Source organism: Citrus sinensis, chromosome 6 (genome assembly GCF_022201045.2).
Source record: "Citrus sinensis cultivar Valencia sweet orange chromosome 6, DVS_A1.0, whole genome shotgun sequence".
Taxonomy (NCBI): Eukaryota; Viridiplantae; Streptophyta; class Magnoliopsida; order Sapindales; family Rutaceae; genus Citrus; species Citrus sinensis.
Window position 1 is genome coordinate 13,068,835 of NC_068561.1, and position 20,057 is coordinate 13,088,891.

Consider the following 20,057-nt stretch of genomic DNA (forward strand, 5'->3'; position numbering starts at 1 on the left):
TGACGCTAGTCGCGTAACTCTAGGCTAAAAATAGTTATCACATTTGTTCAAATACGATTATGTCTTTTATGTTGTTGACTTTAATGGAGAAATCACGAAGATAAATGAATATTTCTGAATCTTTATGGGCTATTTTGAAGAGAGTAACTCGCTCTCTCTCTCTCTCTCTCTCTCTCTATCTCTCTATATATATAAAATAGTAAATGGGGGTAAATGATGTTTTTATATTTTATGGAATAAATTAAGATTGTTACTTTAAGTAGGGGGTGAACTGAAGTTTACCCTAATTTGAATATGTTTTCAAGCGCTTTGTGGCTTTTCTTAAAAAAAAAACTAAATTGTAATAATTTACTCGGGGATAATACTGCCATTATTTTTTAATAAAAAAGATTATATATCAATTTGTTAGTAAAGCAATATTCTGGTTTGGATATATAGATATCCAATAAAATAATGCTAATTTACAATAACAGCACGTAAAATGTCGTAAACATTTGAATTTGGTAGGACTCGACCATAAAGGACAAGTTTTATTCCTCTTCCCAAATATGGCCACCCTTGCAAGGCAAAAAATTGGTCTTATACTCAAGATAATTAAAACAATTATTAATCGAAACTCAGCCTTTACCCCAAAAAAAAAAAAATACCACTATTCCTTTAATCTTAAATTTTTACTTAATACATCTAAACAAGGTTTAATGATACAAAGTGTTTAAACCAATACGAATCCGTCTATTAATTGTTGTCAAACCCAAATTGCCAATATGCCTAACTTCAAAAGCCTTTTCCTTAGGAGGGTGACTTCTTAAAGTGAGAAAACTAGCTGTGCAGTGCTGGCATTGTTCTTAATTATTTGTTTTTTTTTAATTGTCTGAACCACGATGTGGTCTTGAGTGGATCCCAATTGTGGAATGTACTTTTAAGCTCGTAGCACAATTTAAATTAATCTCTGCTCGTACCGGATTGACTCGTAAAAAGTAAAGTGCTGGCTAAAGTCATAAATTCATACGAGAATGAGACTTAAACTCCTGACCTCTCTTAAGGAGTAAGAGTGCCAAACCAATTACATAATTTCATCTTTTTTTTCACAATTAACAGTTGTCTTATTTTGTTGCTTTTACAAGCCAAGTAATGCAACCTTTGATGAGCTTTCTTTCAGGATTAAAATTGAGTGCAAAGATTTCCGCAGTGAAAGATAAGATAACGACACAGACCAAACAGAGTAATAATAATAGAAGCCTTAGAAGTTAGTAGAAAAAAATTGAAAACGTATAGGCACTACTACTAGGTAGTAGGTATAGGTAAAATCTTTAGGGTTTGTCTTTGTTTTCTTTAGGTTATGAAGTTGACGCAGCCCCTTTGTCTGATTGTCTTTGTTTAGATTAGAAAGAAAGAAAAGATTAACATGACTACTTGTGATGTAACAAACTTATGGGATACAATATATTAGAAATTATAAATGTAAGTTTAATAAAGTTTGTTGGAACGAGATAAATTTTATTAAGATATTAAATATTAAATTGATCCAAATCTTTTTATTTTTACTATATATTATTTAGTGTTAGAACGATACTTATTAGTATCTATCTATCCTATCAATTCGTTTTCGTTATCCACCCTATCAATATGTATCATAGTAGAGTTGTGCCAATCGTACAGCTTTCTGCGACCTTAACTTGTTGTGTGAATCCTGTAATGCCATGGCACGAATTAAATTAATTTCTGGTCTTTTTACTGTTAATTTCGGTTACAACGGTGAGTTTATGGGAACCCTTTTACCATGCGTAATAGAAAATAATAACAAGATGTCAAGATTCATGCATGCACGATGATTGCACTAAAGTTTGCGATTGAAGCAAGTTTTAGGGCAATTATTGGGATGTTTGTTTTGATGGGATAACCAATATTTTCGCTTTAATTAGTTGGCTTTTGACTTAATTTCCTGTAATAATATTATTAATTAAATCCTACAGCACAAAGCTTTACCATATAATAGATCCAATAAGATCGGTTACAATACTCTATTACAGATTTACAATACCTCAATTGATCACACAACTATTATATTTATTTCTCATTGCATAAATCATTCTAATTATTTTATATTTTAGAAGATTAATACATTACTAATGTCAAATATTAAGTAGTAATTTTGATAGACCCTTTATTGTGTTATCAAATATGTATTATATTAATGAGTCTAATTTATTACATCTTGTATAGATTAATGAGTCTAATTTATTGCACCTTATGCAGTAGTATATTATGGATAAGTATAACCTTTAATTATGTTATTTTAGCCTATAATACATTAGATAACTTTGTATTAACACATGAGTCCCTACACTCAGCCATAATACATAATTAACTCTGACCTATTGAGAGCTACTATGCCGTCATCATATGTGCTTTGGCCAAGAGTGTACTCACTCTCATCTCTCTCTAGTTCTTGCGCTGCTTAGTTTTGGTGTATGCTGCTTCAAACTTGGATTAAGGCAGCAACTTGCAGATTTGGATTGAGTTAGAAGGGAGCTGGGCAATAAAGATCAGTCGTGGCTTTTCAACGTACGTACATGATCTTGTCTCCCTCTCTCTAAATAATTTTTGTTCAAATGAATGTGTAAGATCATTGGTTTTAACTCTTAAAAGATCCTCAAAAACAACAATTTAAATTTTATTAACGAACCACAGAAATAAGTAAAAAAGAGTACTAAAGATACCTTGGCATAGAATACTTCTATTAACAAATAGTATGCACACAAAAAAGTAGAACCACTTAGCTCTTTTAACACGCTCTTCTCCACTATGTCGCTCTTTCAAAAAAGGGTTACATTGATGTAATTGATTAAATTCGGTCCAAATTTGATGAAAGTTCAAATTATAGTTGCAAGTCCTTGATGTGACATATTAAACACCCAATTCTCCTTTTGTTAACCTAAGCTAAGGCGAAGGATTATTGAATTATAAATCCGTATGTAGAAGAAGAACTTAGAATTTATGAGGGTCGAAACTCTAAAATAGAAAAACAAAAACATTATAAATTATTACATATTTCGTTTGGATTAAAATTCTTTCATGATTTAATATTTTTTTGAATAAAAATTTTATTCACGTAATTAATAGTTAACAAATTAAAAATAAAAATAATTAAATTTTAATTATACACTAACATTAAAATATACGTGACGCAAATTCTTTAAAATTAAGAATAACTTAAATTACGAGAGGATACTTGTCCGTCATATCTTTATTAGTCGTGGAACCGAGCATGTAGTAGGCAGACCAACTTCTTTGTAATAAATTTTGACAAGGAGCAAACCATTGAGCACATATTTCCACATTTTGCACGGCATGCTATGCCTTTGGCCCTCTGTTTCAGTGTCCAAAGGCGCCAATAAGCAAAAAGGCAACATAATGACGTGATGACATTAATTATTGTCATTGTCTCCAATCCCTACAATAAAGTTTAGAAGCTCCAATTCCATTTTCCATCATAATGATTGGAAGGTTCTCTTTATTTCTTTCCAGAGGGATCCAAAGATTTTTCACAGAAACCTTGCATGATTGATGGGAGCAAGGCATGGGGTTATTCTAACCAACGTTTGCCTTTATAATTGTTCATTTTTTTGTTTATTACAATAATCACAAAATTCTTTTATGTATTTTCATTTTTTTTTGGTTAAACTTCTCAAATTATTTATAAGATACAAATTTATGAGTAGTAATAAATAGAACGATAAACTTCAAAAATTGTATCAAAAAATTTGTGAGTAGTAATTAATGAAAACTTGTTATAATTATAGTAAACCGTCGTAAGATAGCATTTTTGTTTAATTAATGTAGCATGAATTACCAAGAAACAACAATTCTTTGACACTATTGACCATAATTATACCATCCAAAGTGCCGTTCAATAACATAATATATCTACTAATAGTTATATAATAAGTATGTTGGCACCTGCCTCGATGAAGGTTAGTTGAAGTCCAACTTAAAAATTTGCTTTAATCAAACGCTACTCTTAAATAAAAAAGAAAAGTTATCTAAATAAAACATAAGGGAGAATTCAACTCTCAACCTCATTGATAAGGTGAGGAGAGAATTGACCACCGTTGCGCCTAAGAGTAGTTGTCCATTACTTATAAAATTATGTTTAATGCATGAAAAAAAATTGCTTTCCAAAAAAAAAAAAAAATTCCAAAACTATTTTCATTATAACCGAGAGAAGCCATATATGTTAGACATACGGAAGTGGCTTCTGCCCTGTGAAGGAAAATAAAAGGGGACAAAACGAAGACAAAGGTTTAGATTGGTTGTTAAAAGTAAAAGGAAAGAGAGAGGGGTCAATAAATTTGTCTACACTAAAAGCGAATTGCAGGGCCACATCGATAATCATGGCTTTTGAATGATTACCTCTTCCCTTTTGAACACAAATGGTGTTAATTTAGATGATAAATGGACCTTGGATTACCTTACAGCATTGCTTTGGCTGTGATTATTAACCTTATATGAAGCTGCCGCAATCTTCCTCTTAAGCTATGGTTTGGCAAGCCAATAAGTCAAACCCAACTGAAGCTGACTTCTTGTGCTTTAATACATTGAGCCACCAACTTTGGGTGAGCATTTCTTTTTAGTTTACATGGCAATTAATAAAATTCTTTTTTTTTTTAATTATATGAGACTAATGCTCAGATTACAACTCATATTATATGAGATTTACAACTGATATTTACAATTAGGCAATTAATGGACTTAATTTATATTAATTCTTATATAGCACTGCCCAGATTTTACCCTTTCTAATATTCAAGGGGTGTCTACTCCACTCACATTTCGAAATGGAGAAGAATGTCTTCACTTAATAATTAAGGAAGGAAATAAACCTCTACATGCGTCGCGGGAGCTCAAACCGCTGCGCTTACAGTTGTGAATGCAGGGTCCTGGCCACTGGGCCAAGGCCCAATTAGTTACAATTAATAAAATTCTAATTTTGGACAAAACCTTAGATGATGACAACACAACCAGTTCCGTATACTGCTATTTAATAAAATTTTACCATACATACAAAATGTGCATGATGCTTAATTTATCGATAAGTTTGTATGTGAAGAAAATTAATTGCACGATAGAGTAGTGTGCTTACATGCGATATAATAGTATCAGCACCACCTAGGACTTTCTTATAACTCAAATTCAAGCATGATGGGCATCACTCATGCTAAATAATGGAGGACAAATTAGGCATGACCTCAGAAGATATTTATTAAAACAAGGGCTCTTTATTAGTAAATTCTTATGTCTCAACAAACATATAATCAAAAGAAATGAAAAGAAAGTCTAAGAATCTCCGCCAAGCGCGGCCGAGACTCACATCAGCGCGAGAATCCAAGAAAAAAAAAGAATCCCTGAGGAATTTGAAGGCATAAAAATGTAAAAAAGGACCCTGCTAATCCGGGCCATGCTTTCCTTCAGGGAGACATTAGCAGGGACAATGACTCATCTCCATTTGATCAGAATAAAAACATGAGCACACCAATTACAATGATCATTTTCTAGTTTTAGCTTTGGGTAATTTTTAAAAATCTCCCTTGAGATTTGGGCTTGTTGCAAGTAGATGACGAGAATTTATTTATTTGTAAAAAATCTCATACCGTCAGTTAACTTTAATATTGACCGTTAGTTTACTGTACAAAGATAATATTACCCTTAATAATGATTTGTAGACGGAAATAACTAAAAAAAAATTAAAATTGTTGGTTATTTTACTCTCTTTAAATTATTGATATTTTCTTAAAGTTCCTACAAGAAAAATAAAATTAAAAAATTAAAAAATTCTCTTTAAATTATTAATATTTTCTTAAAGTTCCTATAAAAAAGATAAAATTAAAAACTTGAAAATGAAATATTTATAATCTTTACCTATGATATTGTAAATCTTTAGAATTGACAAGGATAAAATTATCAAAAAATAGGGTTTGTGCTTTTTGCGCCAATAATTTTAATTTTTTTTAGTTATTTCCGTCTACAAACTGTTGTTAATGGTAATATTATCTTTGTACAGTCAACTAACGGTTAATATTAAAGTTAACTGACGGTAGAAAATTTTTTACAAATAAATAAATTCTCGCCATCTACTTACAACAAGCTCAAACCTCAGGAGAGATTTTTAAAAATCACCCTTTTAGCTTTTCAGATTTTCAAAATTTTTTTACAAAGTAGAAGCCGGAAAACACAACATGTGCCCCTAGCTAGTAGCTACACTTCCGTAACTCTTGAGGCCCCGTTTGGGACAGCTGCCCTGTGTATTTTGAGAATAAAATTTCTCCTCTTTCATAGCGCAGCTGTCTTAAACGGGCTATAAATATCCGGATTCACTACCGTCCTTGTCTCTACCCCGGATCAAGAACTGATTCAGAGGGATCAAAAACAACAAATTCTTGTGGGGCTACTGAACCGGCCCAACCACAGATAATTTGGCAATTTTCACTCCAGGTGTTTGTGCAAAACCGCTGTCAGCTCCAAGTTCATTTTGGAGTGAAAAAAGGAAAATTCCACTCCCTAAGCGGGATCAGTGCATCCCAATTTTTCTAAGTAATCTGTAATAATCTGTTTAGTGATATGGTAATAATACCATGTTAATGATGAAATAATGTCGTAAATGATACGTTAATGCTACATCTTAACAAGTAGTATCACTTTTAAAAAAATATATAAAATAAAATAAAAGGGTGTTCAATTAATGGAAAAGTTACCAATTTGGGTATGGCTCAACCAATTGAACTAATATCAATATTCACAGGTTTGAGCTAAGCTTGAATCCAATAAAAGCCTAAAAACTGTGAACGAGTTCTGACCAACCCAACCCACGATTAAGTATGAGCTTATTCCAGAATTCATTGAGCCGTGTGGCAGGATTTGGGATGGTCCTTTTTAAATTCAATATTCTAATATGCTGCAAACTAGTTTCAAACTGCATATTCTATCTACGCTAAGGGGCAGAAGCTGCTGTATTTCCCTCAAGAAATTATAGCTGAAAAAGAAATCTGGAAAGACATAATCACTTCTAAGAATCACGCTGAACCTGTGAATACAAGAGGCATAAACGGTATAGAAGAATTTTTTACACGGCAATCGTGGATTTCGATCATGGTAAGAATCACTAAGCTTACCAGGAAAAAATATGGGGGAAGCACCCAAGTAAAGGATCCCATTAGAAAAATGAAGAAAAACAGAAGAAAAAATGTCATTTAAGTACTGATTTCAAAGAAATAGGTAAGAAAAAGCACAAGTGTTTCCAACACAAAGCTGAACCAAATGCTGAGTAAATGATAATATCACTGAACAAATGACATGTTCAGTTAAATAATCAGAATAAAAATAAAACTCTCTCAAAACATACCCAAGCAAAACTTCACAGCTACAAATAATAGAAATAAAGGCAACAGTCACATTAAAATTGCTTATATGCTGCAGCAACATTTGATGACACCTCCCTTTTAATGTACTAAGGTCTACTTAAAGTAGCTAAAAGTTTATTGTAAGTGTTCTAGTTTTATCAACCTATCTACCTACCGACACTTCTGCCAAGAACTGCCAATGAATATGTATAGGATAAACCACACCATCAATTAATTAAACGCAGGTAATGAAGAAACATTAATCAAAAGGAATAAATTATCAAGTACAAGATAATAATTTTTGAAATATTTCGATGATATTGCTAGTAAAACAAAAGAGAGGAAAATAAGAAAAACATTCATATATTGGCAGATGATGCCACAATGGAACCTATTCATTGACACATCATTACCACAAACACTAATTTTTTTAATCAAATGCTACTGGTAGTTCTTGCAGCATACTTGAACCAGATTGTATAAACAGTGCTATACTACACAGGATCACTTGTGCACTGCCCAAACAGTCAGTTTGTATGATATAAGGAAGAACATTTTACTATGCTACATGTGATAAAAGGAAGAACTTTTTACTAGGATAGGATAAATGGTGCAGCATGGTAATAAAGAGCTTGTCTGATCAAAAAGCAAAATCTTTGAACAAAATAATCAGGTACTATATACAGTCAAAACAACAAATACATTATGAATTTTTTTTAAAAAAAAAAAACCAATGAGATTACACACCACCAGGGCAGTGAGATGAGCCACGAAAGTAATAGAAACATAGTTTTTATCCAAAAATCTCAAAACATAATGTGCACTGCATACAAAGTTGTGCTAAATTCCCACCTAACATCATAGATCAGAAGTTCTTGCAGCTAGTCAGCCTGTCAAACAACATTGAACAAGCTAAAACCTCAATACTACATAAATAACAAAGGACTCAAAATGCAGATGATTTAAAGGGTCACCGTCTTTAACAATTACGACTCCAAAATGCCTCCATTCTTTACAATGAGAGACAGTATTTGGCAAGCTCCACATTATATCCAGTGAGCTCTAGTTGAATTAAATTTTATTACAAGATTAACAGAAATGCCACTATTTCTAAATCAAAACAGCTGGAATAGTTTCCTCCCTAATATATTCTACTAAAAGTTTGAGAAACAGATAGCCATGGCGCTCAACACACTTTTCACTTAAGCCTCTCTTAATATATTGTGCTAATTACTACAATTTTTAAAGTAAACAAGGATTTCAAAAAAAAAAAACTAAACATAAAAACTCATCAATATTAAACCAGCAGTTTTCAATACATGAGAATGAGCCACTTCTCTCAGCTCTTGGACGCCATGCTCTCTCGATCCACCTTTTCCCCGAAAATCTTTGTTGCAACCATGTTATCAACAAAATACTCTCTGTAAGGGTGATTTCTAGGGACAAGTCTTCGAAACTTCTCAAATTGTTTCTCAGCCTCGTCTTTCTTCCTCAACAAAGTATAAATAATCCCCTGACACAAATATGGCCTAAAATCCCTCGGTTCCTCTTTCACAAGCTCCTCATAAACCCTCAAAGCCTCGGAGTGCTTACTCTCCATCACTTTAATTTGCGCAATCAATAACTTAAAGTCCCTTAAATCAGATTTCTTCTTCTCCTTCTTGCATCTCTCCATTGCATTCTCAATTCTCTTCTCTACTTCATTTAACTTCTTATCCGACCCATCGTAAGCCATCACGAGTCCGTGGTAAGCCTCGACTCGAAGAGGGTCTTTCCGTAATATTTCTTCAAACCCTTTAATCGCCGCCTCAGACTCTCCAGCGTAGCTCTGAACTTGAGCTTTTAACAACTGCCATTCGAATTCGTTCGGCTCAAGCTCAATCAAGCGGTCAATAACATCGACCGCCTCTACGAGCTTGTGTGATTTGATCCTGACTTCCATCAGGGTCTGTAGAGCTTCGATATCGTTAGGGTTTGCAGCCAGGTGCTGTTCAATTTCCTTCTCTTTTTCTTCGTAAGAAACATCCTCTCGAGCTGATGTTGTATCCTTTGTCGATTCGTTAGTGGATTCCACAGTGGCTGCGGCGGCGACGGGGGCGGCAATTGCGGGTTTGATGCTGTGGAAAGGGAGGCGCATGAAGAGTAATGCGGCTGCGGCTACGGTGACGGAGGTGATTTTGATGAGAGGTGAAGAGAGAGGAGTTAGGGTACGGAGGAGGGAAGGCTTAGGGTTCTGTTGTGATGCGGGTGAGGATGAGGCTCTGATGCAGGAGAATTTGAACGGTGATGATGAGGGAGGAGTTCGGAGGGAAATGAAGGAAATGGATTTGGGGAATGATGGACGGTGATGATTGAATGAAAGAGATAGAGGTTGGTGACCGCCGTGTAATTTAGCAAGGGATTCCATATTTTGCTAAAAACTCTAAAACCCTGATGATGATGATGATGATGATGAAGAAATATGTCGATAAACAGTCAACAGTGAAGAAAGAGGAAGTTCTCTAAAACCCTCGACCTCGAGAATCACCGTTCGCTCTTACGATGTCGTTTTCCCAATTAGAGTGAGTTTCCGCCTATAACGTAAACGGGCTTGGCCTTATCTTAATCGGAGCCCACTACGCCCAATAAACAGTTGGCCTCATTACGTGTGCTTAACATTGGGAAGGCGTGTATTTAGCGATATCAGTCTTTCGTGAAAAAGAAATTTTCTTTCTGAGCCCAATATGTGAACAGACTTGTTTACTCTTTTTTAGCAAACCTTTCACACGTATCACATATAAGAATAGGGCAGTGACATTTAGACTCTTTTTTTTATTTTCACTAGAAAATATAATCGTGTTTCACGTGACTTTGAAAAAAAAATTTAATATTTTTTTATTTTACACTTGATGAAACTGATAAAAAATATGAATTGATTTTTTTTTACAGATGAGATAGCTTTATAAAAAACAAAAAAAGCTATTAGCCAGCAATACAAATAAAGAAGCAACGCAAGATAAAGAATAAAATGAGAGAATATATTATAGAGTGATTTTATTTATTCTAATTGTGTGTGTGCAAAAAAAAAAAAGATGAGTTCTTTTATAGTTACATAATCACTCCATAAAATTAATGAAAAATTATGGATCATAATTTCTTGTGAGATAGTGGGAGTTATAGGGAAGCTAAAGGTTGCTAATGGGAGATAGTGGGGAGACTAAAAGATATATATTATGAACATCTACATTTATTTTAATAAATTCGTAACACTCCCCCTTGGATGTTCATTACAAAGAATATGCTTCATTAAAATCTTTACATAATTGTTATTGTGTAATAACAATCAAATTAATTATGAGAAGATGAAAAACTAAATCTAAAAGAAAATTTCACTATTTATTAGATAATAGAGAATATACAAAGATGAGAAATAGTGATGTCACATCACCTCCTCAGGTCCCAACTTTATATATATATAGATAGATATAGATATAGATAGATAGATATAGATTTTTAATATTTTGTAATGTATTTATTTTTTAATCTCAACCAATATATTAGATAATAGAGAATAAAAAAATGAGAAATAATGATGCCACAAATCTTAAATATTTAATATTTATGGACTTTGAAAAAGCCAAAAGGCACTAAACAAAAGATTGAATAATTAAATATGAGATTATGACATTAAAATTGGGCTCTAATGGCATTGTTGAGGGAAGATGAAGGAACCTTCATTCCTATATTAATTAATTGATGTATTTTAAGCCACTAAAATTTAATTGTTGGAATAATAAAATAAATGAATATTTCAAGACTTATAATTAATTATTATTAATGGTTACATATTGTTGAATTTAAATAGAAAGAGAAAAAGACATGTAATCATTTATAATCTAATAATTATTTTCTATTTTAATATTTTATAATGTAATTATTTTTTAATTTCAACCAATTTATTAGATAATAGAGAATATGAAATGATGAGAAATGGTGATGCCACATCACCTCCTCAAGTCCTAACTTTATATATATATATATATATAGATTGGCCTCCAATTTCTTATTTAACTCTTATCTATTTTTAAAATTATCCTTATTAAAAAATAAAATTATCCCTAATAAAAATAAGCTGAAATTTTTTAGTAGCTAAATAAAGGGATTAATTTCAAAACTGAAAATGAATCGATTTGATATTTTTAGATAAGAATCATTCAAAGTAAGAAGAAAAAAAAAGGATATATACCACATAGAAAATAAATAAAGGAAATAAAAAAAAACACTTACCCTCAATTATTGAAAGTGATTAATTTGTTATTAAAATAAGAGGTTTTTCTTTTTCTTGAATTGGAAATATAATGGGTTTATTTGATTTATTTTTCATACAAATTAAAAATTAGTAAACTCACCATTTGCTATAAAATTTAACAAAACCCAACAACAAAAACTCATTATCTGCAGCAAGTGGTAATGGATTAATGAAGGTAATAGTGATTTTAATGGTGAATTTGGTGATGATGAAAATATAATGGGGGTGAAGGTGATTCTTGAGAGAGAAAGAAAATGAGAAATAAAAAAAAATACATTAACCTTTTTTATTTTTTAATAAAGGTAACTTTGAAATAAGTAGTGTTAACTAAAAAGTGGGAGCAAGTGAGATAAATACAGGAGAGTTTAAATATCATTACTCATCAGGATGGCAAAAAGGAGGGGATCCACATCTCCTTACCTATTCTTAATATTTTGCTTATATCTTCATATCCTCCGTGACTTTGTCATAATTATTTGAAAGAAGGGGATGGGTATCCTCGAATAATAAAAAAAGAATTCCCGAGTAACTACTACTTATTTTTTTAATTTGATTTTATCATATTGAAATAAAAGTGTAAGATAGCATTGTCAACACAAAACATCAAAATGAACTATAGTAATCATTTCCATCAAACTGAGTTAATATCATCAACATTACAAGATAATATGTCAGATTAAGCAAAAGTAAATCTTCAAAGTTTAACACATCTGTGAAAAGATATCATCTCTTGCATTAACATTAATTCATTAAAAAAACATAATTAGTCTCTTGTTTATGAAAAAATAATTGTGGCAAATTTCATTCAAGTATTTATTTTGGTTCTTATTTATATTATTTTAATAAATATAAGGATATTTGTTACATCCATACTACTATAATTTAAATTTTAAACATATTCACTAAAAGCTTTAGAAAATTAAAATTAAAATTAAAAGGGAAAATATCCACCGTCCACCCGTTTTTTACACCTTTTTCAAAAATACACAATTCCTTCATTTTTTGGCTGGAATCCACCTAAAGTTTCATTTTTTTTCACTTTTCCACTTCCGTTTGGAATCCGTTAAGAAAACTAACGGAAATTTAAAAAAATGACCATTTTACCCCCAAAATGAAAATTATAATTTCACCTTAAAAATTATAAAAAATAATTAGATTAAATCTAATAATTTTCCCCATCGGTCAATAAAGAAATTAATTCCACAACCATCAAATACAGGTTTTTTTTAAAAATATGTCGGTAATTAGAATGCTAAATTATAACAGTAGTATTAAAAATAGCCCAATCTCACAAACCATCAATTGAATTTAAGATAAGTAAAATTTTATTATTCATTGAGTTATAATCTCTAGTAGTTAAGATTTTTTTGTACTTCATTAACGTACCAATAATGATATTCATCATTAAATCTTATTATTTTTGGCATTTTTTAGGGTGAAATTGTAATTTTCGTTTTGGGGGTAAAATGGTCATTTTTTTAAGTTTCCGTTAGTTTGCTTAACGGATTCCAAACGGAAGTGGAAAAGTGAAAAAAAATGTAACTTTAGGTGGATTCCAATCAAAAAATGAAAGAATTGTGTATTTTTGAAAAAGGTGTAAAATAGAACAAGGACAATGGGAGAGGATGGGATTTCATCGAATGCAGGTCCCTTCCCAAATAAGGTATTGGTTATTAAACTATTTATATTACTTATTTGAAAAAAAAATTAAATATAAAATTATTCTTGTATCCTTCCTGAATGAAAAACATCTCTCAAGACCCAGTCATGGGGTTTTCTTCTATCTATAATCACATGTCTATTTGTTAAACCATTTTAGAAACCCTCATTTTTTTTGCTGGGGGTGTGGAGGGGGAGGGGGCGGGGGGAATTTATTGAAGTTTTAAATTAACGGAGAAAGAACTTTATTAAGATTTCATCATTTTATATAAATATACTACAAAATTAAAAAAAAGAAGAAAATAACGATTTTTAAGGAAAATTATAAGAGAAATAGAAAGAAAAATGATAATTAAACTTTTTTTTACTTTTAGGATTTTATATATATACACACTACAAAATTACCACACAAAAAAAAAAAGGGAAACAAAAAGAAACGATTTTTAAGAAAAATTATAAGAGAAAGAGAAAGGATCAATGATTTTTATTTATGACTGTATATCCATGAAATGATTAATGGTCTAAATTATCATTAGAGTAGAGGTTGTTTGCTCCTAGCGGTTTAACCAAGTAGCTTTAAGCAGTTATATGAGAGAAAAAAAATTAAGTTATGTTTTATGACCTACTCCATCTACCTTATTAAAAGAAAAATAAACAGTAAATTGGATACGATCAGTCAGAATAAAATAAATATACATTCATTTCGCGCTGGACTTAGAGATATTATCAGTAATTCAGTATAATACCTAATAATTAGGTTTGCATTCAATGTGGGCTTAATAAGACTTAGATTGTGTTATATGAAATAAGATTTTTAGTAATGTTATTCTAAATTATTTAGTTAAAATGCTTTAGTTTTTATCTCAATTCATCTATTGTTAATATAATTTCACCATTTAGATAAGTGAAATACTTAATCATCACTTGGGTCAATTAAATAATACCACATCAATTGGGATACAAATTAAATATCCCAACTAAATAAGCATAACATTATTAATATTATAGGATTGTATATACCGTGTTTGGTTATTGACTCCCAAAATAATCTCATCGCCAACTTTCCATGCATTCAATTAATGTACGCTTAGATGGTGCTGACATGGGGGGTCTCAACTATCTCATTTTAACAGTAAACTTTATTGCTGTGTAGTGCGCATTTACTTATTTAACTACCGCCGCTGAAACAGGTTTGTACTTCAGGTTCGAATATTGTCCTAGACATGCTTATGTACTTCTGACAAATTTCTTCCTCTTATCCCTTCTAAGTATATATATCATTTGTAAGAAGAGTTAAGGATGTTTTTGAGATTGAGGTTAGACAGCTGTAACTTAAAAGTTATAACATTAAAGTATTTGGTAGACATTAGCTGTTGTAGTTTAAAAATTATATTGATGTGGTTTTCCACTTATATCATGAAAAATTTATTATATCTTTAATAATATTGTCAAAATTATTATTTAAATTTTATATTTACTATAAATTATTAATTTTTGTTTCATAATTATAATTTTTTTCTACAGCAGCTGTAACTTAAAATTTACAGCACCTCAATCTCAAACGCACCCTTAATCTAATTCAAATCTTCTCGCTCGATGAGTCTTTTAAGAATTAAATTGCGACTAGTGTATCCAATCTTTCGTGCAGGAGTAAAATTGCATCATTTTTATTATTATTATTTTTTTAACTATAAACTGTCAACCAACAACCTCTAATGCTAACGCTAATTATATAAATTCGGTGGGATGATGACCATATATCCCCGTGTGTTATTCAGAAAACTTGACTGATGACTGTTGGGGATGTCAAACTATGGGCCAGTTTCTAATTCTTTTTCTTTTAATTAATACAATTTCTAGCTTCATACAAAAATAAGTAAATAAATAAATCACCTCTATTGCTCAATGTAAAGCTTACATTATGAAATAATTTCCAGCATAGCTTGGTCAAAAACCATTTTCAGTAGATGAGAGATGATCTGGTTAACACTCGACGTAGGATATATATATTATTAACAATTTGTGATAATCTCCTTAACACCTCCTGTGAGTCCCATAGGGCATAATCTCTTTGACACTCATACATATGTCACTCCTAAGCTTGACTTGCCTAATCCTTTGTCACCTCTGTGTGATAACTAATCTCCTTAATTAATATCCTCTATCATGCTAGACTGATCTTTTTGCCTATATCACACCCATGTCAGTCTTTTTATTAAGTCTTTATAACACTCTGATGAAGATTTTGTCCCCTTTTCATATTCTAATTGGTCTTTTTGGTTACTACTTACCATACACCAACGAGGCATAATGATATGAGACAATCACTTTAACACCGCAATGCGCTAATCTCCTAAACACGTTACGCCCAAAAATGATCAAATAACAACCTTTGTCATCCGTCCTGTCACATGGAAAAGGTAGCTTAAAGACCCACTTGTGGATAAGTTTGATTTTGATGCTATATGAAAACCTATGGACCCAACTAATATTCGAAAGACAGTTTAAAATTTGGTCCAATTAATCTTATATACGTTGCTCAAATACTACCTTATAATAGGTAATATGTTTCACAAATATTTCATTATTGGCGACAGAATTTCATTACCGAAAAGAAGTTTTTTTTTTTTGGGTTACATTTTTCAATATTTTTCTTTACATTTACAGTCTTGTGAAGCAAAATTTTGAAACTATGACAATACATATTATAGTAGAAAATTTTGTGATCTTTGTAACTGATGTTCTCATAATTTATCTATTATTTTAATACTTTCATAACTTAATTTTATGTTAAATTATATTTTATTATATTAATTTTTATCTTAATTTTTATATTTTGTCATTGTAGGAATATTGAAAATATTTATGAGAAAAGAAGCTTAAAGAGGAAACAAATTGGAGTATAATAGAAATAATGTGAAAGAAAGAGGGAAAAAAATAAAAAGCCAAATTAAGGATGATTGAATTTAATCATCATGCATGCAACACGTGGGGGAAGTCTTGAATATTTAGTTGACAAATATGACAGCAAGTGGGGGAGCATTAAAGAATTAATTTGCAAATTGGCCAATTAAACTTTACAAGTCACGTGGATGGGCTTAAAAGGTGGCTAGAATTGTTTTGTTTTTAAAATCCTTTTTATTTAAGGATTCGTGGGCTGGATTTGTTTTGTTTTGAAATCCTTTTCATTTAAGGATTTGGAAGAAGCCACAACATTATAAAGGAAAAAAAGGCAGCCGCACAAGAGCAATGGAAGCCAAGAGAAAAGAAATAATAGAGCAGCAGTCAGAAGTCTTGAACAAAACCGAGAGCAGCAGGAATAATTTAGAGCAGAAGGAAGACACATTAATTTTTGAGTTTTTCTTTCTTTCTTCTCTATTATCTTACTTGAATGTTTCCAATTAAATTAATAAATTCTCTTTATATTCTCATGAACTAATTTATTTTACTAGGGCTACGATGTAGCCTAACTATGAAGATTTAATTCCATAAATCCATGTTATTTTTAATTTATTATTCCATGGTTGAGTGTTCATTATTGTGCTTAATGCTTTTAAATATCTGGCCAATATTTGAATGATTTGAGGATACATAATGAGACCGAGAGGAGATTTATGTATTTTTGCTCTGTGTAATGAATGCCATGAATTGAACGAAAGACAAAGATGTGCCAACGTGATTCGTGCAGTTTTTCTAAGAATTTTCATGGAACTTAATGAATCTTTGCATATTTAAATTTACATAGAGATATAATGGGTTAATGTGTGAAGGTATTTTTAATATTACTCGAGAGAGGATATTGAATGGATTAGGGAAATTCACTATCAACATGGGTAGTAAATTTTAATAGCATAGATGGAGGATTAAATTGGATTGGTTATGGTGAAATCGAATGTCCTAGTGTCTTAATCTCTTAGTGATTTCTATTACTGCCTGCATCTTTATTTAATTTTTAATTATTTTATTTTATTTAATTTTAATATAAATTCGCTTATTCGATTGTTCAAATAAATTAGAGTTAGAATAATTTCGGTAACTAATAGGATATACAATCTTTGTGGGACGATACTCTACTCTTCATTATATTACTTGTGCCGACTAGTACACTTGCTAATTTACGCATCAAGTTTTTGGCGCCGTTGCCGGGGATTGTTTGGATTAGTATCGATACCAACTAACCTTAGTTTAATTTGAATTTTATTTTTATTGTTTTTATTTTAATTTTTGTTTAATGAGACGTTCAAGAAGTTTTGATCCAAAGATTGATCGTACGTGTAGAAGGCTTAATAAAGAAAGAAGAGAAGTTTTACAGGAGCAACAATTAATCATGGTTGACGAAGCATTACATGGAAATGAGGATGCGAGACCTTTAAGAGATTATGTTGTGCCTACAGTTAATGGTACTCGCTCAAGCATTGCACGCCCTACCGTTCAAGCCAATAATTTTGAAATTAAGCCAGCCATAATCCAGATGATTCAGACGTCAGTACAGTTTGCTGGGATGCAAAATGATGATCCAAATGCTCATATTGTAAATTTCTTGGAAATTTGTGACACATTTAAGCAAAATGGTGTTTCAGATAATGCTATCAGGCTAAGGCTTTTTCCATTTTCATTGAGGGATAAAGCAAAAGAGTGGTTGAACTCACTCCCTGCTGGAACAATCACTACTTGGGATGGTTTAGCACAGAAGTTTTTAGCAAAGTACTTTCCTCCAGCAAAAACAACCAAGTTGAGGAATGACATCACAACCTTTGCTCAGTTCGAGATGGAATCATTATATGAAGCGTGGGAGAGATACAAAGACCTACTAAGAAAATGCCCACATCATGGTCTACCAGTTTGGCTTCAGGTGCAAACATTTTACAATGGTTTAGGATCCAATACCAGAACAATGATTGATGCTGCAGCAGGAGGAACGTTAATGGGAAAAACGCCAGAAGCAGCTTATGAATTATTAGAGGAGATGACATCCAACAATTACCAGTGGACTTCAGAGCGATTAATGCCAAGGAAAATTATAGGAGCCCATAATGTTGATGTTGTCACTGCTTTATCTGCACAGATGACTGCTTTATCTAATAAGCTGGAGCACCTAAATGTCAGTGCTATTCAAACTAAAGTTTGTGAATTATGCGAAAGGAACCATACCAGTGTCAACTGCCAAGTTGGAAGTCCTTTTGCGTCGTCATCTGCTAAACAAGCTCATTATGTGTCAAATTTCCAAAGACAACAACATAACCCATATTCTAATACCTACAATCATGGCTGGAGAAACCACCCGAATTTGTCATGGAACAACACTCAGAATACATTGGCACCACCTCCAGGGTTCCAACCACAAGAAAAGAAGTCAAACTTAGAAGATGCTCTTACCCAGCTTACAACAAACATGTCTCAATTCATGACCAAAACAGAGACAACTTTTCAAAATCAAGCTGCATCAATTCGGAACCTCGAGGTACAAGTGGGTCAGATTGCAAACTTGCTATCCAGTAGACAACATAGTTCTCTGCCAAGCAACACCAAGACAAATCCAAAGGAGCAAGTTAATGCAATTATACTTCGGAGGGGTAAACAACTTGATGAGCCGCGAAAAAAAGCAAAGAAAGTTGATGAAGAATAAACTGAAGACATAATTAAGGTTTCAAAGGCAGCGAATTCAGAAATACCACAACCTAAACTAGCAACACCAGTCAAGGCCTATGTTCCTCCAATTCTTTTTCCTCAACGTCTCCGAAAAAATAACATAGATAAGCAATTTTTAAAATTTCTTGATGTGTTTAAGAAATTGCATATTAATATTCCTTTTGCAGATGCTTTGGAACAAATGCCGCTTTATGCCAAATTTATGAAAGAAATGTTGTCCGACAAGAGGAAACTTGAGGAGCATGAAACTGTAATGTTGACTGAGGACTGCACCGCCATCTAACAAAATAAATTGCCACCAAAGCTGAAAGATCCAGGGAGTTTTAATATTCCATGCACTATTGGAAATTGTTATTTTGATAAAGCTTTGTGTGATTTAGGTGCAAGCATTAATTTGATGCCTTTTTCTGTTTTCAAGAAATTAGGTTTGGGTGAACGTAAGGCAACAACTGTTACCTTACAATTGGCAGATAGATCTATAAAGTACCCAAGAGGCATAATTGAGGACGTGCTTGTGAAGGTTGACAAATTTATATTCCCTGCATATTTTATTGTCTTGGATATGACTGAAGATATAAAGTTACCTCTCATTATAGGCCGACAATTCTTAGCTACAGGAAGAGCTTTGATTGATGTTCAGGAAAGAAAATTGATTTTAAGAGTTCAAAATGAGCAAGCCATTTTCAATGTGTACACACCTATCAAGTATCCAATTGAACTCAAAGAATGTTTCCAAGAAGACATCATGGATATAAAAATGGCCAAACCATTTAAGGATGAGCATCTATCTGACCCTCCTGACATTTATATAATACATAAGCAGTCTATTAATGAAGATGCATCACCTCATTTTCGTGGGAAGAGACCTAATTACAAGAAACTTGGGCAAGGTTCATCCAGATCATCTCCTTCCATCCACGAGCCTCCTTGAACCATCTCTTCAAAGACAGTCAAGTTAATGACTATAAATTAAGCACTTCTTGGGAGGCAACCCAAGCTTTCTAAACTTTATTATTGTCATTTTTATCTTTCCTTATTTTTCTTTTCTTTTACTTATTTTGTTT

The 20,057-nt window shown here is 31.9% G+C and overlaps 1 protein-coding gene and 1 non-coding gene across 2 annotated transcripts; both read right to left on the bottom strand.

Moving 5' to 3' along the window:
- Positions 1-8,355: 8,355 nt before the first annotated feature.
- LOC102617396 (protein SLOW GREEN 1, chloroplastic-like) lies at positions 8,356-9,912 on the bottom strand. Its single transcript, XM_006480667.4, has one exon. It carries the CDS (start codon positions 9,802-9,804, stop codon positions 8,737-8,739), a length of 1,068 nt encoding a protein of 355 aa, XP_006480730.1. The 5' UTR covers positions 9,805-9,912; the 3' UTR covers positions 8,356-8,736.
- An 8,161-nt stretch (positions 9,913-18,073) lies between these two features.
- Positions 18,074-18,180, bottom strand: LOC112498723 (small nucleolar RNA R71). Its single transcript, XR_003066141.1, has one exon. It is a non-coding gene; the product is annotated as a small nucleolar RNA R71 (small nucleolar RNA).
- Positions 18,181-20,057: the final 1,877 nt, after the last annotated feature.

Excerpts from the sequence above, each read along its gene's own strand:
- LOC102617396 (XM_006480667.4), bottom strand. The coding sequence starts at position 9,804 with ATGGAATCCCTTGCTAAATTACACGGCGGTCACCAACCTCTATCTCTT.